At 41.0% G+C, this 26,753-nt stretch overlaps 1 protein-coding gene across 4 annotated transcripts in view; it reads right to left on the bottom strand.

Moving 5' to 3' along the window:
- Nucleotides 1-26,753, bottom strand: part of LOC121370263 (tubby-related protein 4-like) — a 150,173-nt gene that overhangs the window by 12,145 nt on the left and 111,275 nt on the right. For all 4 annotated transcript variants that reach the window (XM_041495390.1, XM_041495392.1, XM_041495393.1 and 1 more), the window contains 2 exons: nucleotides 12,493-12,727; nucleotides 6,234-7,549 (listed from right to left, as the gene is read on the bottom strand). In XM_041495390.1, coding sequence (XP_041351324.1) covers nucleotides 6,234-7,549; nucleotides 12,493-12,727 — 1,551 coding nt within the window. The remainder of the gene's footprint in view (nucleotides 1-6,233; nucleotides 7,550-12,492; nucleotides 12,728-26,753) is intronic.

The following is a 26,753-nucleotide window of genomic DNA, read 5'->3' as shown; positions in this document are numbered from 1 at the left end:
TAAGATTACATTTAATGATGTCTGTGAGAACAAAAAAGAAAAAGAAAAGAGTACTGCAGAACTAGACCAGCATGAGCAACATGCAATTCCTACGATCATTATCACAATTTTCACAAATCTGCACATGACATGTAACTGATTATGTATACATGTTGTAGCTCAACGATTGGCAAAAAAAGTAAAAAATCCCCATCCCTGTTCATCCATTATGAGAATGACTGGTGAAATCTTCAAAAGACCCACGATTCTAAACTGTGGCGTATATATTATCCTTCATTTTGTTTGTATTCAATGTTTGCACGAAGATGCAACTGAGGCTGGTGCATCGAGTACACATCTTTTTTCTGCTTCTTCTTCATCACAAAGCAATCACAGAGATGGCCGTTTAATCCTGCAGTTGAGGCTATTTCCCAAGATTAAAAAAAAAGACGCAATAAAAACCCATGGAAGTCTGATCCAATTCGAGTGATCTCACTCAAGACGTGTTTCAAGAAGACTGTCATGAGTTTGTCGTCGTTGAAAGATATTTCCAACTAAGGCCCAAAACACACCGAAGCTGTGTCTGGAGAAGGAAGGAAATGTTTTATTTAACGACCCACTCAACACATTTTATTTACGGTTATATGGCGTCGGGAAAGTTATTTGAAGATAAAAACTACAAATGTTAGAATGACACCGAACACTGATATTCTAAACAAGAAAATATTGTTAATGTAAATTTAGTCATCAAAAAGAACCCCGTCAATGGGACTATTGGACTATTTCTTGCTCCAGCCAATGCACCACGACTGGTATATCAACGGTCATGGTATGTGCTATCCTGTCTGTGGGATGATGCATATAAAAGATCCCTTGCTGCTAATTGAAAAGAGTAGCCCATGAAGTGGCAACAGCGGGTTTCCTCTCTCAATATCTGTGTGGTCCTTAACCACATGTTTAACACCATATAACCGTAAATAAAATGTGTTGAATGCGTCGTTAAATAAAACATTTCCTTCCTTCCTTCAAAAGACTCCATATGTCATAAACCTGTTACACTCAATGCCATTAAGACATGTATCCGAATTAAACAACAGGTCTTGTGCTGTCTGACACAAATTCAATTGGATGAATGAATGGATAGATGAAAGAATGGATGGATGGATGGATTGTTGGGTAGATGGATAGATGAAAGGATGGATGGATGGATGGATTGTTGGGTAGATGGATTGCCAGATTGTTGGGTGGATGGATGGATGGATGGATGGATGGATGGATGATTGGGTAGATGGATGGATGGATGGATGGATGGATGGATGGATGGATGGATGGATGGGTGGGTGGGTGGGTGGATGGATGGATGGATGGATGGATGGATGGATGGATGGATGGTTGGGTGGATGGATGGATGGTTGGGTGGAAGGATGGATGGATGGATGGATGGATGGATGGATGGATGGATGGATGGTTGGGTGGAAGGATGGTGGATGGATGGATGGATGGTTGGGTGGAAGGATGGTTGGGTGGATGGATGGTTGGGTGGAAGGATGGATGGATGGATGGATGGATGGATGGATGGATGGATAGTTAGCAAACAAGGGTAAAACAGTTTAGGGGTTGGAATCACATAATTAAGATACAAACACAGATATAGTATCGATCTATATTGAAAACAGTCTGGCAAATATAACCATAACCTCAACAAAACAAGACTAAAAGTATTAAAACAGTACTGGGGTTGGAATCATATAATTAAAATATACAGAGAGATACATGTAGTATTATTCTATAGGTCAGACATATTAAAAACAGTCCAACAAATATAACACTAATCTTGATAACGCAAGAGGAAAAGTACTTTATCAGTCTATTTGACTGAGGTTGGAATCACATAATTAATATACAAACAGAGAGATACAGTCGAACTTGGTCTAACGAGCACCTCTATATAACGGCCATCTGCCTTTAATGGCCACCCTGAACCCCTCCCCCCCCCCCAACACATTTCTTTCTTCATTTGACCTCTATAGAACGACCACCTGTCCAACGCTGACAGCGGCCACTATTTTTCAGAAAAAATGAGGTCTGAACGTGCATTAGCAGCCAAAATATTATTTTCCCCAAAACAAAACAAAAATGTTCAAATTCTTCCCACCTTATATGATCGTACAGCGATTTAGTTCCCAGTAAATCCCATTGTTTTCTGCAATGCTGCCATTGTTGTGTCATGTGACCAGAACGTTTGGCGATTTGATTCGATTCGACAAAGAACAAACTTATTTTGATGTTATAATATGATGTTATCGTCGTAAACAAATATACATTTACTAATACTAAGCATTATTTTAATCCTTTTGTTAATTTGGTAAATGTCAACAGCTGTTTGGTTCTGGTGGTTGTATAATTTGCATTCGATAGTCCAGCTCGAATCGTTACTCAATAACAAGGTGACTTCTCTAGCTGTAGCCTATGAAAGCAAAAGTATTACAGTATCTGATTGTTGAGGTATTATCAAAGGCAATTATAACCAAGGTACCTGAGTAGTCCCTACTGTCAACCAGGCATGATTGTTGTTCACAAGCAGTTTGCACCAAGTGGCAAACATTAATGAATTTAGTTAAACCGGTATGCTTTGGTAAATCGTAACCTTTGTTTACCAAAATTGTTTTGTTTGCGGTTCACGACTTAATCCCAATGCAAGTACCATACCAATGGATTAGCAGTAACATAAAACTAATAATGAGTTAAACATGTCACTTGAGTAATAAATACCAATTAAACAAAAGTAAATTTCAGTTTTGTGTTATTTATTTATGAACCAACTGTCAAACAAAATGCCACCGAAAAATCGTTGTGCCTTATCTTTAGAATAACGAGTAGAAGTTATCAGGAAGTCAGAGAAAGATCGTTTAAGTACTAGAAAGTATTGGGGTATTGGAATTAATGAAGGAAATCAAACTGTTACAACAGTTAATAGTGAGATTTTATAGTGAAATATGTTAGGGTCTCGATTGAATAGTTTGGGACCTATATATAAAGGCCACCTGTCCATAACAGCCACTTTCTGTTGGTCCCTTGATTGGTTGTTATATATAAGCTCGACTGTAGTATCATTCTATAGGTCAGACATATGTAAAAAGAGTCTGGCAAATATAACGTTATCTTTGATAAAGCAAGGATAAAACAGTACAGGCATGGGAATCACATTTCAGACAGAGAGAGATAATATCTACAGGTCAGACATATTAAAAAGAGTCTGGCAAATATACCACTAACATTGATGAAGCAAGGGTAAAAAAAGTACCGAAGTTGTAATCAGTTACAGGAAAAAAGGAAATGTTTTATTTATCGGCGCACTCAACACATTTTATTTACGGTTATATGGCATCAGACATATGGTTAAGGACCACACAGATATTAAGAGAGGAAACCTGCTGTCACCACTTCATGGACTTCTCTTTTTCGATTAGCAGCAAGGGATCATATGCACCATCCCACAGACAGGATAGTACATACCACGGCTAGTGTTACACCAGTTGTGGAGCACTGGCTGGAACGAGAAATAGCCCAATGGGCCCACCGACGGGGATTGATCCTGGATCGATCATGCATCAGGCTAGCGCTGTACCACTGACCTATGTCCCGCCCCTTTCAAATACAGATAGACAGTATTAAAAAGAGACTGGTAATTATACATGTAACCCTAACCTCAAAGATAAAGAGTACAGAAGTTGGAATCAGTCACCTATTTCTAATACACAGGGACAGTATTAAAAAGAGACTGGTAATTATACATGTAACCCTAACCTCAAAGATAAAGAGTACAGAAGTTGGAATCAGTCACCTATTTCTAATACACAGAGACAGTATTAAAAAGAGACTGGTAATTATACATGTAACCCTAACCTCAAAGATAAAGAGTACAGAAGTTGGAATCAGTCACCTATTTCTAATACACAGAGATAGTATTAAAAGTGAAAGAAATGTTTTTTTTAACGACACACTCAACACATTGTATTTATGGTTATATGGCATCAGACATATGGTTAAGGACCACACAGATATTGAGCGAGGAAACCCACTGTCACCACGTCATGGGCTACTCTTTTCAATTAGCAGCAAGGGATCTTTTATATGCACCATCCCACAGACAGTACATACCATGGCCTTTGTTACATCAGTTGTGGAGTACTGGCCAGATAATTCACTACTAGAGCTGTTATGTCTTGTGTGATATACACTGGTGAAGTGTGGGATTGAATGTCAGAACTGTGTGATTAACTAGAACGAGAAATAGCCCAATGGGCCCACCGATGGGAATTGATCGTAGATCGATCGCACATCAGGTGAGCACTGTACAACTGACCTATGTCCCGCCCCTTTCAAATACAGAGAGACAGTATTAAAAAGATATACATGAAACCCTAACCTCAAGGATAAAGAGTACAGAACTTGGAATCAGTCACATATTTCTAATACACAGAGATAGTATTAAAAAAGGCGTCTGGCAAGTACAATCAGTGGACACACTCACGACGTCGGACAAACTGCACGTACAGGAAGTGAATGACAGAAGTCGGAAACAGACGGAACAGACAGCATCTTTAGATCAAACATAACAGGGTTTTTTTTAAACAAAATCGCTGACCAGGCTGTGACTAAGGAAAACTGTCTAGACATTCTTGATTGAACTGTTGCTCCTCCGAACCATATTCAATGGGGTCAGAGCAAATAAAAACGAGTGTATCCAGACAAAAACTAATGAGTCCTAGACGATGGAGCTGTATACATAAAGTGAAGACACTTTTGGCCCTCATTTGCCTTGTCCACTCCACTGGTCTACCATCATGTAAGTATTGAACACCGTGGCTTGTGGGCAGAAAGTTTTTTTCCTCACAGCAGGATCAATATATATATATATTCTCCTGGAAGACTGCAGCGCTGCTCAAGGGATGATCTTGGAAGACTTTACTTACGAGAAGTCAAGTCATCACCGACAACACAGAAATAATGAGACACCAAAATCTGTTTGCAATACCGCTTCCAAAATCCATATGTCCTCCAGTGGTGAAGACAAATCTCTGTTATGAACGTCAGGGTATAAAAGAAAATGGCTTGTGTGAACTCTCTGCTTGGTACTGGAGGCAGTGTACTATGGCTGGCACCCAGCAGAAATAGCATTAATGAAATTGGTCCGCTTGAACTAAATAGCTTGCAGAACAAGTGTTATTCATTCAGTGTAGAAATGGCACGGTTTTGGCAAATACAATCTGTGGTTTATAGGGACTTAGTACAGAATTATTTCTGCAGAGAACATAGTAAATCTGATAACATCTTCAAGTGATTACTATGTAAATAGTAAATCTGATGACATGTTCTAGTTATTACTATGTAAATACTTAGTAAATATGATGTCATCCAACCAACCAACCAACTAATCAACCAAAAATATGATGTACTTAGTAAATTTGGTGACATGTTCAAGTTACTACTATAATTGAATTTATTAAATTTAATGACATGTTCAAGTTATATTACTATGCTTGAACTTAGTAAATCTGATGACATGTTCAAGTTATTACTATGTAAATACTTAGTAAATCAGATGACATGTTCAAATTATTACTATGTAAATACTTAGTAAATCTGATGACATGTTCAAGTTACCTAGTAAATCTGATCTTGACATGATCAAGTTTTTACCACATGTATGATGTATGCTTCTGTGTCTAAGTGTCACAGTATCATTAAATTCAATCATGTATGAAAATGTCATTCCCTTTATTAAACTGAAGTGTGCATTAAGTACCTTTCTTACACACCCGTTAGTGAGAACATCATTCGTTATTTTTGATAACACATACTTGTTTACACATGTACGTGTGTTAACAATTTCAAGACATACGACTGGCTGCTCCTAGGTGGTGACCAGGTCACCAATGCCATACATCAACTTTTAGTCGAAAAAGATGTTAAAATTTGCTTAAAATCTGGTTTTTGAGGATATGTAAGAAATAGAATAATACATTCATGTCCGTTAGATACCATTTATCTTATAGCTCATTGTTTAAAAACACATCAAACTTGCTTTTGCTCGTTAAATACATTTTAAAACAACTCGTTGTAAGATAAATGGTATCTAATGGCCACTCATGTATTATTGTCTATGTGCATGTATATGACAACACAGAACAAGTAAATACCTTTAAAAAAACAAAACAAAAAAACATCTGCCACCACAGTTATATACCAACCTTTTGCTTGAGCTGTGATTTTTGAAAAGTCTCCAGGTTCTTGTACGTCCGGCCCTGTTTGATTTCCGCGAGGGCAATGAGCAGGTCTTCGTCGGAACTGTCCACCCCCCGCGAATGATTGCACTTTCTCTTGAACACCGGGCTCAGATGCTGAGTCTTGTTCTTGAGCACCTCCTCCCGCAAGCGTCTCGTTGGGGAGCTGTTCCGGTGGATTGGCGATGCGGGCAGGGAGGCGCTCTGCAGGATCTCGATCCCGCTCCCATTAGCAAACGGTGAATCACACAGTGAGTTCGACACGACGTCCATGCCCCGGTCCACGGAGCCGTGGGTGACGGGGAGGATGTCACTGAGGTCAAACAGATCACGAGTCTCCTCCCCCTCCTGCCGTTCCGCGGGAACCGAATCACAGCTGCTCCTCTTGGAGTGACTACTCTTTGCACTGATGTTGCCAGCAGTCTTGGTGGTGGCATCGGTGGGTGCACTGTCGCTCATGGATCCCTGTTGAGCAAGGTAGAGACGCCGCTGCAGGTCGACGGTGGTGGGCGCAGTTGGACTGCAATCGCCCACGAGATTGTTCTCGAATGGCATCTCCGTGTTCTCGGGGGCCTCATCATCAATGTACTTGAGTGCCTGGCCCGCGGGGTCCGCCCACCGCGAACTGTTTGCAGACACGCGTGACGAGGCCAGCTGGCCGGATGATGATGAAGACGACTCCACGACGACGGCGCTGCTGCTGCCGGAGACGTACCTGGGCACTTGGGCGGTTGCATCCGAAGAAGAATTGGCAATGACGACAGTCGCACCACTGGTTGCGGTTGAGGTTTGTTGCATACTGGAAGCTCGCACGGTACTACTAAGCTGCATACTCTTGATTTTGGGTCTAGCACCTTGGTTGGCATAGATATCGTTTGACACGCAGCCGTCGGAGCCCGCCTCCTTCGGAAGCAGAGAGTTGTGGTTCAGGCCGTTTCGCACGGGCGAGAGCGACCTGTACCGCAGGCTACCAGACTGTGTCAACCGACTGGGCAGGAACGAGGCAGTCGGACTGCTGTTGTCCGAGGTCAGGCTGACGTGGCCGTTCATGGCACCATTCATGGCACCATTCACGTTCAGGGCACCGTTCACATTCAGGGCACCGTTGAAGGAATGTCCAACATCCTCAACATGGTTCGGTGACCTACGATTATTGGTTGGCCTGCTCATGGGCTGAATGTCTACTGAAATCTGATTGGCCACTGTGATTTCCGGAGAGACAGGATTGTTTCTGTCAGAGAGAATCTCCGCTAGAAGGTCACTGTCTCCATTTTCATTGCAAGCTGAAAATAGATAAGATGGTTACAGTGCTTTGTACAACATTCATGTTAGGTCATTCATGCGTGCTAGCCAGGTGTTCAGATAAACATTCCCAATGCAGATGTATTTCATATTAAATATGATTATATAACTAGAATTCCAAAGAATTATGTCTCACCTACCACAAACCAATTTGGTAAATAAAGAAATAACTTGTGATTTAACATTCAGAGTTAATCTAGTTGTAAAAAAAAAAATATATATTTACAATTTAAAAAAAAAAAATTAATAATAATAAATTAAATTTTAAAATTAATTTGTAAAAAACTAGTAAGTTAATTTTATCATACAATGAACCTTCATAAGAAGGAACACATTTTAATTATGGTTATATGGCTTCAGACAGACATCAAGAAGAAACCCACTGCATTATACCGACTATCTGCAAGGGATCTTTTGTAAGCATCATCTCACAGACAGATGGATCAAAGTCCGGGATCGATCCTGGACCAACAGCACAACTGGCAAGCATTTTACCACTGAGCTAAGTCCCACCCCAAGAACATTCATATACGCAACTATAAACCAAGTTTCATTGGTCTAGGTTTTGTCATTTGCGAGAAATAGGAGCTAAATGCAAAATACTTACCTGAGCTATAGACACAACAGTTGAAGACATAACCACCATTGTCAGAAAAAGAATTTACTGTTATCTTGCCTTTTGATGTTGTCAAGACAAGACAAAAACTAACAGGACATCTATTTCTTTTTCAGTTAAAATGTTTTTAATATAATTATTAAACATTAAGGCATATTTTTTACTATTAGAGCCATTTTTGATACTGAAATCATACTTTACTTAGATTTTATTGTTTAGATTATCCATTTCCGTACATATGAAGTGTTTTTGGTTATCCTGGTGTTTTTAATATCACAAAATGCATTTCTCATATTTTTAAAAACACACGCGCATCTGAGAAGTAACAGTTATGGAGTTGAGTCACAGACTCATGTTTCACTCAATTGTAACTTTTTCGAAAGGTGTTACAGGTTTGTAGATTAACTAAACTTACTGTTAATTTTCACGGGTTGAAACTAGGGTATGTTCCTTTAAAGTGTCTTTTTGTGGAACACAAACAATGGCTTTTAATGTATGCTAATGCTAAAAATAAATAGTCATTAAAAAACCCACGTAACATCATGACCAAGTCAACTGGGGTGAACCTATGTGTATCAGCCTTATAATACTGATTGGCTAACCTTTAGGCAGCTAGCTGAGGACATGCCTTTCACCAACTATTAAAACCTGAAAAAAAATGAAGAATCCGGTTACAACGAACCGAAGTTTGTCTGAGGATAACCCCTACACGACGAAACCGCTGGCACCTCACGGACATATCTTATGAGATGTAATTTCCTCCCGATGTCTCGCACACAAGAGATATATCAGCTAATCTTGTGAAGTAAAGTATTTGTTTCCCCAAACATCGTGATCCACAACTCGCAACGCTGTTTGTACTGGATCACGCTCACATCTTTCTACTTGATGGGTCTGTATTAGGCTAATGAATAAAGTGGCAAATTAATCTGCAAAACACTTGCACATTTATTGAATTTGCCAGGTATAAGTGAACGAAGACATGAGCTACGAAATGTTCCAGTGATGAAAAAACATAAAGCGTTGGACACGTCTGATAATGTTTCAGTGATAAAGAGATAAGTGCTGGACATGTCTGATGATTTGTCAGTCACAGTTCATATCTTGTCACTTACCGTCATGTTTTCTCGGGCTTCAGTTTTAAAAAACCCCACATACAATCTTGACTGTCAGATAGAATTCCTTAAACATTAGATATAGCAATTGAACCTGAACATGTTTGGAGGATTATTTTAAATATAAACTGCATGTATTTATTTAATATATTCTTACAGTATTTGGTATTTTTATACCAGTTTACAAAAGGAAAAAAAGAGATTAACATTTATTTATATTTACTTATCTTATTTAGGACAAATGGAAATCAGGGATGTGATTTTTTAAGCTTTTAAAAAAAATCTTATTTCAGCTCTCTCTCTCTTTTTTCCCTTTTTCCCCCCAAAGTTTGTTTATTTGTGAGTTGGTTGTGTTGGGGTTTGTCTGGGGTGTTTGTTTGTTTGTTGTTGTTGTTGGGGTTTTTTTTGTTTTTTTTGGGGGGGTGCATCATGTCTGAAATGTTGAAAATGATAATTTCAGCATTTATTAAATTTAAATGCCCATTTTTTAATGGCATGTTGGGCATCCCTGGAAATATATTTTGTATTGAAAAATTTAATTATTGTCTTGTGAAAGTGCATGCAGTGCTGGAGGATTACTTAATTAATTATTTGAGTTTATAGTAAGTTTGGTGATTTGAAAAGATTTTAGGAAAGGTGAACACGCACATGTCTCATCAAGACAAACACGTAACATAAAGAAAGTCCACATAATTAAGAAGGAAGGAAGGAAATGTTTTATTTAACGATGCACTCAACACATTTTATTTACGGTTATATGGCGTCAAGACATGCTTAAGGACCACACAGATATATAGAGAGGAAACCCACTGTCGCCACTTCATGGGCTACTCTTTTCGATTAGCAGCAAGGGATCTTTTATATGCACCATCCCACAGACAAGATAGTACATACCACGACCTTTGTTACATCAGTTGTGGAGCACTGGCTGGAACGAAACTCGCTACATTTTGCCAATAGTAGCAAGAGGTTGTTTATATGCACCATCCCACAGACAGGATAGCACATACCACGGCCCATGATATACCAGTCATAGTGCACTGTCTGGAACGAGAAATAGCCTAACAGGCTCACTGATTGGGATCGATCCCAGATTGACTGTGTATCAAAGGAGTGCTTTACCACTGGGCTACATTTCACCCCATTCATAATGAATGCATTATGTTTGCAAAGAATCAACCAAAAATATCGTAGTATAGGTTTCGAATGAATAATATGGAATTGTTTTTGACACATAGTAGAAAATCAAACACATTTTACAGATGATAAAAAATTCCCAAAATGTCCTACTCTGAATAAACCCTTACTGCTGATTAAACAATGCTGTAGATCAGGGGCCAAATTCATAAAAGCTTGCTAAGCCTAGTTACTTGCTAAACTGGCTTCTAACTCCAGTTTGTTGCTAAGTGTTATTCATAAAACCCTTCTAATGGTAGCAAGCAGGTAGCAAGCTTTTAAGTTGCTTGCTAAGTCTAGAGTCATTCGGGAGTACCTCTAACTCATTAGCAAGCTGCTAAGTCACTTGTTTGTGTTACGTCATGCAGTCAAGATGGCACGTAGAATGTTGCAGATGGCGGAGTTACAACAAGCAATGCGATGGGAATGTATTTTCAGGGGTCATAGGAATGTGTTTTCTGACTCTGAACTTATAAAACACTATAGATTTTCGCATACGGGAATAATACGTATTATGGACATAGTTGCCGTGGACACTGAACATGAAACAAGATGAAACTGCACCCTTCTGCCAGAGTAGCAAGTCCTCATTGCTTTGCAATACTATGCATCTGGGTCATTTCATATCATTGTTGGCGATCCTCTACAGATATTACAATCTACAGCTTGCAGATCGATCCACCGTGTATTCACTTCCCTAGCACATTAAATAGATGACTTTGTGAAATTTCCAAATAACGCTGAGGCTCAAAGAATTAAGGACAAGTTTTTCCAAATAGGACAGTTCCCTCATGTTATCGGATGTGTAGCTGGCACACATTTTTCTGGGGGGTGTCGAGTGTATCTTTAAATTCCTCGTACTTTTGTGCCGACTTTCTGCACTTTTCTTGTTGCTACATTTAATTCACAACTCATATCGAATGTTCAATAAAGATGTAATTATTATCCTATCACAAAATTACTAACATTACATTTGAAATGGACATGTGTGTAAAGAAACTGATATGGTGTTGTCAAGGATTGGACATGTGCCAATATGCTTATCAGCCAGTTATGGAGCAGCATGTGCTTTATGAATTACATTTTAGCTACCAGGAGCCTTATTCACAAAGGTCTCTTAGGCTCTGCTAGACAACAAAGCATCCTCTTTGTAAGTCTTTTAGCATTGCACTGCGAGATCGCAAAGTTGCGAGAGTTTAGTGAATTGGGCCCCAGCTCTGTAGCAATGAACTAGGCATTTAGGAGGTTGCTAACATCCAGCAAACATCTAAGTTAGATGCCTTTTATGAATATGGCCCCAGGGCTTTAGATTACATCAAAGTCAAGGCGATAACTGTTGTGTCCAAAACACATATGCCCCAAATAATCATGCCCAAATTAAGTACAAACAGCATCCTTACCTAATGGCCTCAAAATATTTCACCTCAAAACCTCTAAAATGCATTTCTGAATATTGATCAACTCTCCAGCAGCTGTTAATGACAGTACTTAACTACAAAAAACCTTCCTGCACTCAGAAAAGACAAAAAGTCCCTGTTGTGCCCAAATTAGTGAGATCTAAAGCTTTGAAGATTACATTTAAATAACTTAAAATGCATTTCTGAATATTGATCAACTCTCTGGCAGATGTTCATAACAGTACTTAACTACAACGACCTTCCTGCCTCAGAAAAGACAAAAGTCCCTGTTGTGCCTAAATTAGTGATATTTAAAGCCTTGATTTCATTTTATTTTTCATTTTAAATTATTTTCAGGCTTATATCCAATTAAGGTTCAAGTACGCTGTCCTAGGCACACACCTCAGCTATCTGGGCTGTCTGTCTAGGACAGTGGGTTAGTTGTTAGTTGGTTAGTGAGAGAGAAGAGGGTGTAGTGGCCTTACACCTACCCACTGAGTCCTTAAGAACTCACTCTGGGTTTGGAGCCGGTACCGGGCTACGAACCCTGTACCTACCAGCCTGTAGTCCGATGGCTTAACCACTGCACCACCGAGCCTTGAAGACGGTGTGATTCTTACCCAGATCATCCTCATCCTCGCTGAACCTGGCGGGAGTGAAGTTGGGGTCGCGGGACAGCTGCTGTGAGCTGCCGCTGATCTCGCTGAGAGTGATGGTCATCTGGCGCGGCTGCAGGTGCAGCAGACTTGTCTTGTAGACCACGTGACCCAGCAGCTCGGACAGGAAGGACGCACACCCAACGATCTGGAACTTGGTGCCCCAGATGTTCGAGGTCACCTCCACTAGTTTACTGCTCTGAAACACGAAGGAGAAAACAATTAAAATGTATTAAAATAACACAGACAAAACAAAAACTCCACTGACTCTGGTAGCGAATTTTTTTTTAACAATCTGGAACTTGTTTCAGGACACCTTCACTAGTTTACTGATCTGAAACACCAAGGAGAAACCAATTAAATGTATTAGAATCACACAAACACAAAACAAAAAACCCACTGACTCTTGATAGGGAAATTTTTTTAACAATCCGGAACTTGTTTGAGGTCACCTCCACTAGTTCACTGCTCTGAAATACCAACGAGATGCCAATTAAATGTATTAGAATCACACACACACACACACACACACACACACACACACACACACACACACACACACACACACAAAAAACCCACTCACACTGGTAGAAAAAAAATATAACAATCCGGAACTTTGTGACCAAGACATTGGAGGTCACTCCACTAGTTTGCTGCTCTGAAATATGAAGAAAACAATTCAATGTACAGAGAAACCCGTCTACACTAGACCCTGAACAAACCAGAATCCCGTCAAAATGGCCAATTCAATGTACAGTGAAACCCGTCTACACTAGACCCTGAATCCCGTCAAAACAATTCAATGTACAGTGAAACCCGTCTACACTAGACCCTGAACAAACCAGAATCCCGTCAAAACAATTCAATGTACAGTGAAACCCGTCTACACTAGACCCTGAACAAACCAGAATCCCGTCAAAACAATTCAATGTACAGTGAAACCCGTCTACACTAGACCCTGAACAAACCAGAATCCCGTCAAAACAATTCAATGTACAGTGAAACCCGTCTACACTAGCCCTGAACAAACCAGAATCCCGTCAAAACAATTCCTGTACAGTGAAACCCGTCTACACTAGACCCTGAACAAACAGAATCCCGTCAAAACAATTCAATGTACACCCGTCTACACTAGACCCTGAACAAACCAGAATCCCGTCAAAACAATTCAATGTACAGTGAAAACCCGTTACACTAGACCCTGTAGAATCCCGTCAAAACAATTCAATGTACAGTGAAACCCGTCTACACTAGACCCTGAACAAACCAGAATCCCGTCAAAACAATTCAATGTACAGTGAAACCCGTCTACACTAGACCCTGAACAAACCAGAATCCCGTCAAAACAATTCAATGTACAGTGAAACCCGTCTACACTAGACCCTGAACAAACCAGAATCCCGTCAAATATGGCCAACTTGTATGGTCGCAAATGTTCCAACTTCCAGCCCATGAAGTGTCCTAAGGTTCGAATCCCCAACCTGAATGCACAAAGACGTTCATGCAGTTTGCATTGTTTTAAGCTGTAGATTCTTGAAAAATAATCCACAGTTAGAACAATAGTGTGACGTTACAGGTATGAATTAATTACAACATAAAACGTGAAAAAAAGAAAAAAAAAAAAAAGGTTCAGCTTTCATTGTTTTAAGCTGTAGATTATTGAAAAACAATCTACAGTTAGAACAAACATGTGACAGGTATGTATTAATTACAACATAAAACATGAACAAAATTCCCCAAAGTGCAGCTTACATTGTTTTCAGCTGCAGATTCTTGAAAAATGTAAAATGTGAAGACAACCATTGTGGGATGATGAACACAAGACACATCCATTATTCAGTTACACGAGCCAACCTGCTTGACACCTGAAGTCTGTGGGGACATTAATGAATGGATGGATCAATAGACTCGTTGTTAAAAAATCATATGAAAGAAATGGAATTTTTTTTTTTTTTTAATCCAATAATAATCCAGCATAGCTTATTTGGTGTCCAGTATGCATGCATGATGGAAAATAGGCAAGAACCAGCCCCCAGGAAACAAATTATATCTATTTTAGAAAAAAAGAAAGTAATATATATATATTTTTTAACAATGCAAGGTTAAAACTTTGTTTTGTTTAATGCCACCACTAGAGCACATCGATTTATTAATCATCAGCTATTGGGCGTCAAACATTGGTAAGTTTGACATATTGTCTTAAAGAAAAAACCCACTATATTTTTCTGTTTGTAGCAAGGGATCTTTTATACATGTATGCCTTTCCCATAGACAAGGATGGGAAGTAGCCCAGTGGTAAAGTGCTCGCTTGATGCGAGGTCGGTTTGGGATCGACCCCGTCGGTGGGCCCTTTGGGCTATTCTCATTCTAGCCAATGCTGGTATATCAAAGGCCGTGGTATGTGCTATCCTGTCTGTGGGACGTTGCATATAAAAGATCCCTTGCTACTAATGGAAAAAAGTAGCAGGTTTCCTCTCTAAGACAATTATGTCAAAATTACAAAATGGTTGACATCCAATAGCCAATGATTAATAAATCAATGTGCTCTAGTGGTATCGTTAAACAAAACAAACTTTCATCCTACAGACAGGACAAAACATATCATGGTCTATGATATACCAGTTGTGATGTACCGATAGAATGAGAAATAGCCCACTCAACACATTATTATTTACCGTTATATGGTGCTGGATATATAGTTACGGACCACACACAATTAATGATAGCAATAGCCCACTCAACACATTATTATTTACCGTTATATGGTGCTGGATATATAGTTACGAACCACACACAATTAATGATAGCAATAGCCCACTCAACACATTATTATTTACCGTTATATGGTGCTGGATATATAGTTACGGACCACACACAATTAATGATAGCAATAGCCCACTCAACACATTATTATTTACCGTTATATGGTGCTGGATATATAGTTACGGACCACACACAATTAATGATAGCAATAGCCCACTCAACACATTATTATTTACCGTTATATGGTGCTGGATATATAGTTACGGACCACAAACAATTAATGATAGCAATAGCCCACTCAACACATTATTATTTACCGTTATATGGTGCTGGATATATAGTTACGGACCACACACAATTAATGATAGCAATAGCCCACTCAACACATTATTATTTACCGTTATATGGTGCTGGATATATAGTTACGGACCACAAACAATTAATGATAGCAATAGCCCACTCAACACATTATTATTTACCGTTATATGGTGCTGGATATATAGTTACGGACCACACACAATTAATGATAGCAATAGCCCACTCAACACATTATTATTTACCGTTATATGGTGCTGGATATATAGTTACGGACCACAAACAATTAATGATAGCAATAGCCCACTCAACACATTATTATTTACCGTTATATGGTGCTGGATATATAGTTACGGACCACACACAATTAATGATAGCAATAGCCCACTCAACACATTATTATTTACCGTTATATGGTGCTGGATATATAGTTACGGACCACAAACAATTAATGATAGCAATAGCCCACTCAACACATTATTATTTACCGTTATATGGTGCTGGATATATAGTTACGGACCACACACAATTAATGATAGCAATAGCCCACTCAACACATTATTATTTACCGTTATATGGTGCTGGATATATAGTTACGGACCACAAACAATTAATGATAGCAATAGCCCACTCAACACATTATTATTTACCGTTATATGGTGCTGGATATATAGTTACGGACCACACACAATTAATGATAAAACAAATCCTGAAGCCACTACTCCACTCATTCTGGGGGTGGGACGTAGCCCAGTCATAAAGCATTTGCTTGATGCACAGTCTGTCTAGGATCGATCCCCATCGGCGGCCCCATTGGGCTATTTCTCGTTCCAGCCAGTGCTCCACAACTGGTGTAACAAAGGCCGTGGTATGTACAATCCTGTCTGTGGGATGGTGCATATAAAAGATTCCTTGCTGCTAATCGAAAAGAGTAACCCATGAAATGGCGACAGCGGGTTTTCTCTCTCAATATCTGTGTGGTTCTTAACCATATGTCTGATGCCATATAAACGTAAATAAAATGTATTGAGTGCATCATTAAATAAAACATTTCCTTCCTTCCTTCCATTCATTCCGTTTTAGTGAGAGAAAAAAAAAAAAAACCCCACCTAATAACTATTGGTGACAATTAAGAATAGACTATAAATCAGATTGTAACATGTGTGAAGGAAATCATTCAAAGATGGTTACTTCTCCCTGGAGATCGTTCCAAATAATCTTTGAAGAATTATTCTATCATCTTCTGTGTGTCTGATGTTTTATATAATTATTGTAATTCACAAACTTCACAGGAAATGTTTATAAATTAATATTAATGAGGATTACTTCAATAAATAGGAAATTAATAATGTTGAGATTAAGAAAACAAAACATTTAAAACACACACAAAAAAAACGAGAGAAAAAAAAACAACACACAAATCCCTTGTGTGATCAAATTTCAGAAGGAAATGTTAATTAAACAAATATTTACAAAAACTAGTTCAATAATAAATTTCTGATTTAATAATTCTAGAACATCAATATTGTTTAATTTTCCCCCACAAAAACCAATTTCATTAGTAACTGATATGGGTAATGTATAATGTCTCAGTAGCAAAGTTCAATAGGCTGGAGTGTCGATCATTAAGCAAATTTAAAATATATATATAAAAATTTCAGTGTAAATTAGTGTATATACAGCGAACAGATCCTTTTATTTTGTTTTCCTTATTTGTATCTTATCAGTCAGCAGCATTAAGGGCAATGCATTTAAAACAACTGCACTGATATTAGTGATAATAAATGAAATATTAAAACAAAAAACCCCACTAATTCTTGTGTTTAAATTTGAAAAATCCAAAAAGGACGACTTCCTGAAAGAAACCAGCTAACTTCCACAAATGTATATATAACGAACTACTGCTATAACAAACCAATGTGTCTGGTCCCTTGCAGTTCGTTATGAGAGTACTTTACTGTATACGAAAATTTAATGTCTCCAACATGAATCTTAAATAATACTGCATCATCATATTACACATTATATAGATACAGGGAACATTTATTTTCAAAATATTGATAGTCAATTGAAAATTGATTAGCAACTATTGTTTTAATGTTTTAAAATTGTGTAGTTACATGTATCTCTGAACAAAATGTTCCCTAGAGATATGCTGCCACACAGGCTACTAAAAGTAGCAATATATCTTTTATAATATGCACTTTCTCATACATGTAGATACAACAGTACCGGTACATGCATACTTCAAATATAAACTTCAGGCTTTTTATGTACCAGTTGTAGGACACTGATTGAGATGGGGAGAGACAAAAAAAACACCCAAGTCTGCTGATGGTGATCGATCCTGGGATATACCGCACCTCAGGCAAGCACTCTGTACCACTACGCTACATGCCTGCACATGTACAATGTACATGTAGATCGGTTTAACAAAGCCTACGGAATTCTATTTATGCATAACGTTAACAAGCAGGCAATATTTCTGACAGATTTGATTCCCACAAAGACTATAATTGACAAGCAAAAGCATTCACATTAGTCTAAGATTAATTAAACATCAGTCATTGCGCAGAGCCAGGTCTGCTGAAACCTCGGCCTTCGTCAGGTCATTTTCTGATTACTGTCAACATGTCAGTCTTTGTTTTCAGAGAAAACCATTTTCGTCCAGTTGATCTCCAGTATGGTGGCTAATATATACTTGCTAAGTGCTTCCGATATCCTTATTAAGATTTCACAATTGTCCCACGATGAATACATTGCAGGAATGAATTTTTTTTAATACTTTTTATTGAGAAATTTGTTTTTGGATTTAAAAAGATTTTATGTTAAAGCAAACAAGATTCATATATTATGTGCAACACAAAGCTTAGTAATAGGGATGAAACAAGTACTAGTATGTAAGGACATTGGGCATCATCACAAAATAGGTGCAATGTATCCTGGCAATTTAGAAAATGGCCAGAGCAAAAACTATTCAGTGGAACGATAGTTTTCATGACATTTGATTTGTATGTTAAAACAATGGGTCCTCTGGCTAAATTTTGCACCTGTTATTTTGTAATATACTCTTCAAAAAAGGTTGGGGAACCTGAAATATTAATGTTAATATCAGACCGAACATACGTTTTGACCACAGACATACTAGTAAAGAACGTTCAGGTCTGCTTATCAACACACCGAAACATATTCCATAGTTTGCACGTGCATCACGCAGTTGCCCCGTACACATGCGCGGAGTGTCATTCTCGATTTTGACAATTTCCAGGAAGGTCCATTAATCACTGTGGAACATTATTTCTGTCAATCTTTTTCATTCTGTTGATCATACAGTTGTTATTGTTTTGCTTTTAGTCATTTTTATTGTTTGAATTTGCGATTTACTGATAAAAAAACGTCAACTTTTAAATTTCACTTCTCACCCCAATCGTCCTTCAAGATCTTTGGTGGTCATAAAACCTACTGTAATCCTGAACTACCAGGTTGTATTGTTTGCCCAATTAATTCACTATTATCATATAACCATTCCTCACAGCTAATATACCTTACAATTTTGGCAGTTGTAAATTCTTATTACAGTTCCCCTACTTTTTTCTGAAGAGTATATTATATATAGCTTAGTAATAGGGACGAAAAAAGTATGTAAGGACATTGGGCATCATCAGAAAACAGGTGCAATGTATTCTGGCAATTAAGAAATTGGCCAGAGCAAAAACTATTCAGTGGAAACATAAGTGTTCATGACATTTCCCCTGCAGCAATTTTGTGGTTAATGGGTAAGAGAAGAGTTTAATTTGTCAGTGTTATAAAAAATAATTAAATAATTAATTAAAAAACGTAAAATAAAAACTGAAAGTTCCACAGCAAAATAAACTAAAAACACTGCAGCAATCTCCACAGCATTGCTGATTGCTATATACTTAATTGTCAGGGTTCAGATGTGCTAAAGTTGTGCTGTAAATTAAAGTGTGGTTTCATGATCATTGAATACAATTTTAAAACCCCCACAATTTCTTGATCTGCAATGTCCAGTGCCCTAGAGGCAGTATTTTGACAGGTTTAGTTTATTTTGTTTTCATTACATCCAATTAAAATTCAAGTATGTTAAATTGTCCTGGGCATATATACCTCAACCATCAGGACTGTCTGTACAGCACAATTAAAGGTTACTGCATAATTGTTTACATTATAAAAGAAATCAGTGCATAGTAGCCTAGCTTGCATAGTAGCCTAGGTTGCATAGTAGCCTAGCTAGCACAGTAGCCTAGCTAGCACAGTAGCCTAGCTAGCACAGTAGCCTAGCTAGCACAGTAGCCTAGCTAGCACAGTAGCCTAGCTAGCACAGTAGCCTAGCTAGCACAGTAGCCTAGCTAGCACAGTAGCCTAGCTTGCACAGTAGCCTAGCTTGCACAGTAGCCTAGCTTGCACAGTAGCCTAGCTAGCACAGTAGCCTAGCTTGCACAGTAGCCTAGCTAGCACAGTAGCCTAGCTAGCACAGTAGCCTAGCTAGCACAGTAGCCTAGGTTGCACAGTAGCCTAGGTTGCACAGTAGCCTAGGTTGCACAGTAGCCTAGCTAGCACAGTAGCCTAGCTAGCACAGTAGCCTAGCTAGCACAGTAGCCTAGCTAGCACAGTAGCCTAGCTAGCACAGTAGCCTAGCTAGCACAGTAGCCTAGCTTGCACAGTAGCCTAGGTTGCATAGTAGCCTAGGTTGCATAGTAGCCTAGCTAGCACAGTAGCCTAGCTAGCACAGTAGCCTAGCTTGCACAGTAGCCTAGCTTGCATAGTAGCCTACCTAGCATAGTAGCCTAGCTTGCATAGTAGACTAGCTTGCATAGTAGCCTAGCTTGCATAGTAGCCTAGCTTGCATAGTAGCCTAGCTTGCATAGTAGCCTACCTAGCATAGTAGCCTAGCTTGCATAGTAGCCTAGGTTGCATAGTAGCCTAGCTAGCACAGTAGCCTAGCTTGCACAGTAGCCTAGCTAGCACAGTAGCCTAGCTAGCACAGTAGCCTAGCTTGCACAGTAGCCTAGCTAGCACAGTAGCCTAGCTAGCACAGTAGCCTAGCTTGCATAGTAGCCTAGCTAGCACAGTAGCCTAGTTGCATAGTAGCCTAGGTTGCATAGTAGCCTAGGTTGCATAGTAGCCTAGCTAGCACAGTAGCCTAGCTAGCACAGTAGCCTAGCTTGCATAGTAGCCTAGCTTGCATAGTAGCCTACCTAGCATAGTAGCCTAGCTTGCATAGTAGCCTAGCTTGTATAGTAGCCTAGCTTGCATAGTAGCCTACATGTAGCTTGTATAGTAGCCTAGCTTGCATAGTAGCCTACATGTAGCTTGTATAGTAGCCTACATGTAGCTTGCATAGTAGCCTACATGTAGCTTGCATAGTAGCCTAGCTTGCATAGTAGCCTAGCTTGTATAGTAGCCTAGCTTGCATAGTAGCCTACATGTAGCTTGTATAGTAGCCTAGCTTGTATAGTAGCCTAGCTTGTATAGTAGCCTAGCTTGCATAGTAGCCTACATGTAGCTTGTATAGTAGCCTAACTTGCATAGTAGCCTAGCTTGCATAGTAGCCTAGTTTGTACTTTGCCGATGATCTAAGTGGAGATTGGAACCAGTACTGGGGTATGAACCCAGTACCTACCAGTCTTAAATCCAAACACTTCACTGTATACCATGTACACTATAAATACTGTCATGTACAACAATGCTATAAATAAATCAACAATTTCTGTATCATGATATACGCCTTGTGTAGATATTAAAGGCACATACCCTAGTTTTTAAGCAGTAAGGCATATTTTTTACTGTTAAGAGATGTTTCTGATAACTGAAATCATACTTTACTTAGATTTTATTGTTTAGATTATCCATTTCTGTACATTCGAAGTGTTTTTGGTCATCCTGGTGTTTTTAATATTACAAAACGCATTTATCATATTTTTAAAAACACACGTTCGTCTGAGAAGTAATAGTTATGGAATCGAGTTTTAGTCTTATTTTTAGAGGATATTTAGAAAATTTGTTTCTAATTTTCATTATTACTCATACTTACCTAGTACTAGCACAACAACAATGCTATACGACCCTGAGTTATAACCTCCACTGTAGAATTATCTCCCCTTGCAGAATGTATAACCTACACCCACGCATGGGTAGACCGTATATTCTCGTTATCGATTCAAAGTCCGGAATGACTGAATAAAAAAAGACCTCCCTCGGGGCGGGTGGGAGGTAACGGTTGTTGTGCTAGTACTAGGTAAGTATTAATAATAATGAAAATTAGAAACAAATTTTCTAATAGTCTTATTCAACTTACCATACTAGCACAAAAACAATGCTATAACAGACGTGATATAACACTGTTAAAGCACGAGAATTTAACATTAAAGGGAGGAGGTAAGAAAACAAAGAGGACTTACCCATTCAACCAGTAGTGTTCGTCTCAAGTAATGATACAGTGAAAAAGCAATCCACATCATATGAGGTATAAAATGTCAAAGTGACTTTTAAATTGAAGAACTACAACCCCAATTAAAAGTAAACCAAGTTAACAAGGTGAGGAAACCCGCACACCAAGTAATGGTAAAAGACACTCGACTGCCCCAAATAGTCAACCATCCACTCCACACTCTCCAAACAGGAGGTGGAGAACTATCTCCCAGAAAGACTGCCGGTAGCGACCGGACGAAATAAGGGTCGCCCCCTACTCGTGGTCCTGCACACCGAAATGACTTGCTGCCCTGCAATGACTGATTGAATCCGCCAAGTTCCGTCCGGACCAACAGCCATATCACGGAAATAAAACTGGTCAAACGTGTGTCGACCTTTCCAAAACCCCGCACTCATGACCTTGAAAATGTCCAAAGAATCATGGAAATTAAGGGAAGCAGAAATCGCCCGAATCTCATGAGGTCGAACGAAGAAATTCCGCAGAACATGATCACCCGCTTTCTCATATGCCAGTTTGATGGTTGCAGCAATCTATCTCGACAAAGCATTCTTCATAATGTCTCCTGGTTGGCGAGTGAAAGAGATAAAGAGTCTCTTCGTGTTTTGCTGGAGATTTCTAGTACGCTCCAAATAGAATTTCAAAACCCGCACCGGACAAAGAAGTCTATCAGAATTATCCGCAGAAAGCGTACGAGATAAACATTGAATGATGGCCGGAGGAAACTCTTCCCCTGGAACCTGGTTCTTAGCCACGAAAACAGGATCAGTACGTAACGCAACTGACCCGTCTGTATTGTAATCCACCAAATCATGCAAAAAAGCATGAATCTCACTAATATGACGGCAAGCCGCTAGTGAGACCAGAAACAAAGTTTTCCACGTCAAATGACGAAGACTGGCGAATTTCAAAGGCTCGTAGGGCTTGCCTTTGAGTGCATGAAGAACCAGAAAAACATTCCATTTAGGCAAAATGGAAGGCTTCTCAACCGTGTTTTGCAACGACTTAAGCAAGTCATGCAACACGAGATTCGTTGAGAAATCTTGACGTCCACACTGCCTCAGAGTAGTGAAAATGGACGACCGGTGACTTCTCACTGTTTGAACCTTCAGCTGTCTTTCTTGAACAAGAGCCAGAAAGTACTCAGCTAAGTCATTAACAGTAGGCGACAAGGGATCCACGTCCCTCTCAGTCGCCCAACGAACCCAAGTGCGCCAATGACACTGGTAGACCCTCTCCGTAAACTGGTGCTTTGAAGAGGAGATGAGCTCAGCAACCCGTTTAGAAAAGCCTCGGTTTCGGAGGGAAACCCCGACAACCGCCATGCGTGAAGTCGGAAAACCTCCGGCTTCGGATGCCACTCTGTCCAACACAGTCTCTGACTGAGCAGATCGGGTATCAACGGCAACCGCACCGGATCCTGCACTAAAAGTGACAGGAGTGGAGGAAACCAGGCTTGAGCTGCCCAACTCGGGGCTACGAGCGTGACACGACAAGGTTGCTGTCTGATCTTTGCCAGAATCTTGCCAAGCAGAACCAGAGGGGGAAAGGTGTAAAAATCCAGTCCCGTCCAGTCCATGCTCAACGCATCATACTCCAGTGCCAGTGGGTCTGGTACCGGCGATACAAACACTGGCAACTGACTGTTCAGGCGAGTGGCAAACATATCGAGTTGAGGACTCCCCCACAACTGAAGAACTCGATAAGCCACCGTCCGGTGCAACATCCACTCCATCTGAACCGGGGAACGACGACTCAAAGCGTCTGCCAAGACGTTCACGGACGAAGGAATGTGTTTGGCCGATAACACCACTCCCCAATCATCACACCATTCCAGAATCTCCAAAGCCGCAAGACTCAATGACAGGGATTTGGTGCCTCCCCACTGATTGAGGTACGCAACAACCGACGTGTTGTCCGACCTCAACAAAATTCGACGATGTCGAATAACAGTCCTGAAATGGAGACAAGCGTCACGCACTGCTTCCATCTCCAACAGGTTGATGTGACGACTCCTCTCTGAAGGAGTCCACACCCCTGACAGATGTTGATCCAAAAGGTGTGCACCAAACCCCTCAAGGGAAGCATCAGTAAACAGAACCAACTCTGGAGAAAGTGGGTGTAAAGGAACGGCCTGGGACATACACTTGTCCACTAGACACTTTTGGATCGGAAGAATGAACCAAGGCCCCAATGGTATCACCAAATCCCAGCTGAGACCATCCCACACCCGGGACAAATGCCATTGAAGCGGTCTCTTGAACCGTCTGAACCGTCTGAGATGGCCTATCAACACATGGAGCGTGCGCACCGACGCACTTTGCTCCACCAGAACACGTTGCGCCAACGTCGTGAAATTGTGAAGTCGCGAATCCGTCGGAAGAACGGACGCCTCCACAAGGTTGAAAACCACCCCGAGATAAGTGAAAACCTGCGTTGGCACTAATACCGACTTGACCCAATTGGGAATAAACCCCAATCGGAGAATCATGTCGATCACGAACTCCACGCCCACGAGACATGCTGTCTGTGACGCCGCCGGAATTAACAAATCGTCCAGGTAATTGTGCATCCGTATACCCAACAGATGAACCTCCGTAAGCAGATGTCAATTGTCCACACACCCTCATCCCGGCTGCTTCCCACCCCTGGGCACCTTGCCCCGAGCGGAACCACGAAAACGTGCCGGCTTCCCCCGAAAACGTCCCTGTTTCGATGAACCACAGGCATTGCCTGAATCAGACACCAAAGGGATCTGATACCTGTCAAGAAAAGTCGATTTCTTAACAGGTGGAGGCTTAAAAGTAGACGCCGCCTGGCGCTTATGAGCAGTTCAGGACTGAGCAGCAGGGACGAATTTCGCCGCTTCTTGGTCCATGACCAAGTTAAAATTGGTCCCAAAAAGTAAGGTTTCCCTTACTGAGCGACCACGAAAGTAGGTTTTAACCACACCCGTTGCTCTCAGTCCCGCCAGGTAGTGATCCCGACGCAGAAGTAGACTGTTGGCAAAAACACGCCCAGCAAGCTGAGCGACGTGATGAGAGGCTTTAGAAGCCGCCAAAACAACCCTTAGCCATCGGCGGAAGACCCGTGACTGCTTTATATAAACCAAATAGGAACGTACCTAAATAGTTATTGACTTGAAAAAGAAGTTTAGATAACCTCTCCAAAGTCTCTAAATTTGTGAGTGGCACACTGACATTAGGAGATGGGTGGCAGTCTGCCTTGACCCTAGCGGAAACGACCGCTGGATGTGAAAGGAAGGAAGCTCCCAATGTCTTATACGAAGACGTGGACAAAACCTTCGTCGCAGACAACAGTTTCCCGGTAGCTAACGCTGCCGGAAACTCTTCCACCACTGCCCCCAAAATACGATCGCTACCCGCAATCAAAGCATCAATCTCCGCAAGAGATTCATGCGCCTCGTGCGCTAACGGCAAGCCGAAATCCTCCCGCGGCGCGTCCGTCGCTAAAGGCCGGTTTCCAAACGAAACACCCTTGTAAGACTGAACAGCCTCCTCCGACGGAATTGCATCTGCGCACACCAGTCGGACCTGTTCCCGTACAAAACCAAGAACCGCCTGGTAATCATAATCATGAAACTGCATGGGCAGGACGATGCGGACCGGCCGAATCTGCAAACTGGTCCAACCCCGGTCTCGCTGGAAACCCCGGCGGTGGAGGGACTGGTGGAGGCGATTCCCCTAGCCAGGCCATGAAATTCTCAAAAAGAGAAACAGTCCCCCCGAGTCCGCCCCTGAGGGCGACCCGAAACCATCGGACCCTGAACGAAAGGTTCCGCCCATGCAGTCGAGGGATAACGCCTGGAACCTCTACCCCGATCTGACAGGTCCGGATTGACCATCGGTGTAGACACAGGCGCACCCAAGAAAGCTGCAGTTTCCCTGATCCCTGCCGAAGCAGACAACGGGACTGGTGGTGTCGGTTGAACCGGACCGTCAGGAAATTCGTACACGTACGAATCCTGCGCCGAATTCTGAACCCAACGTACCACATGTGGATTAGCCAACCCAGTTGACGTAGCCACGTGCGAACGATCTAAAAGTTGATGATGCTGTACAGGCGCCTCAACAACATAAGGGACGCCCACTGGCGTTGCACCCGAAATAATGCCACTCGGCTCCGTGACCGAGACAACGTTGTGAGACTTCGCAAGTGGCTTGATCACCGAAGTAGCGCCGAAAGACGCGTTGGCTGAAACAGCGCCCTCGGACGCCACGACCAACTCTGCACCAGAAATCTGGTGAGACAAACAGCGCCGCGAAGCGGACTTCATCCTAGAGCCAATCAACACCTCCACGGAAGGACCAATAACCCTGCCCCCATCAGCAAGATGGGAGTCGGAACTGAGAGACACAGTCGTTCCTGCCACGACTGCACTCCCTCCGACTGACACCCTCGTTACAACCGTAACAGGCGCCGCCTCCACCGACGGAGGCAAAAGCAAATTCCCAGGTGGAACGGAGCCCGACCTGGAAGAAACCTTCTCTGCTTCAGCCGAAGCAGGGAGCAACAGCACCCCCTCCGCGCCAAGCGGTGCTTCGGGTTTACTGGTATCACCATGAAGATGGCGAACAGACGAGGAGGCGCCCTTGCGCCTACCACTTGTCCGCGAGCTCTTTGAACTGGACACTGACTTGCTGACTGACGGCAAATCGGTATGGAGCATGACCCC

The sequence above is a fragment of the Gigantopelta aegis genome, chromosome 4 (assembly GCF_016097555.1).
Source record: "Gigantopelta aegis isolate Gae_Host chromosome 4, Gae_host_genome, whole genome shotgun sequence".
In the NCBI taxonomy this organism is placed as follows: Eukaryota; Metazoa; Mollusca; class Gastropoda; order Neomphalida; family Peltospiridae; genus Gigantopelta; species Gigantopelta aegis.
Note: the sequence above shows the minus strand (reverse complement) of the source record. Positions and strands in the feature narration are given on the sequence as shown.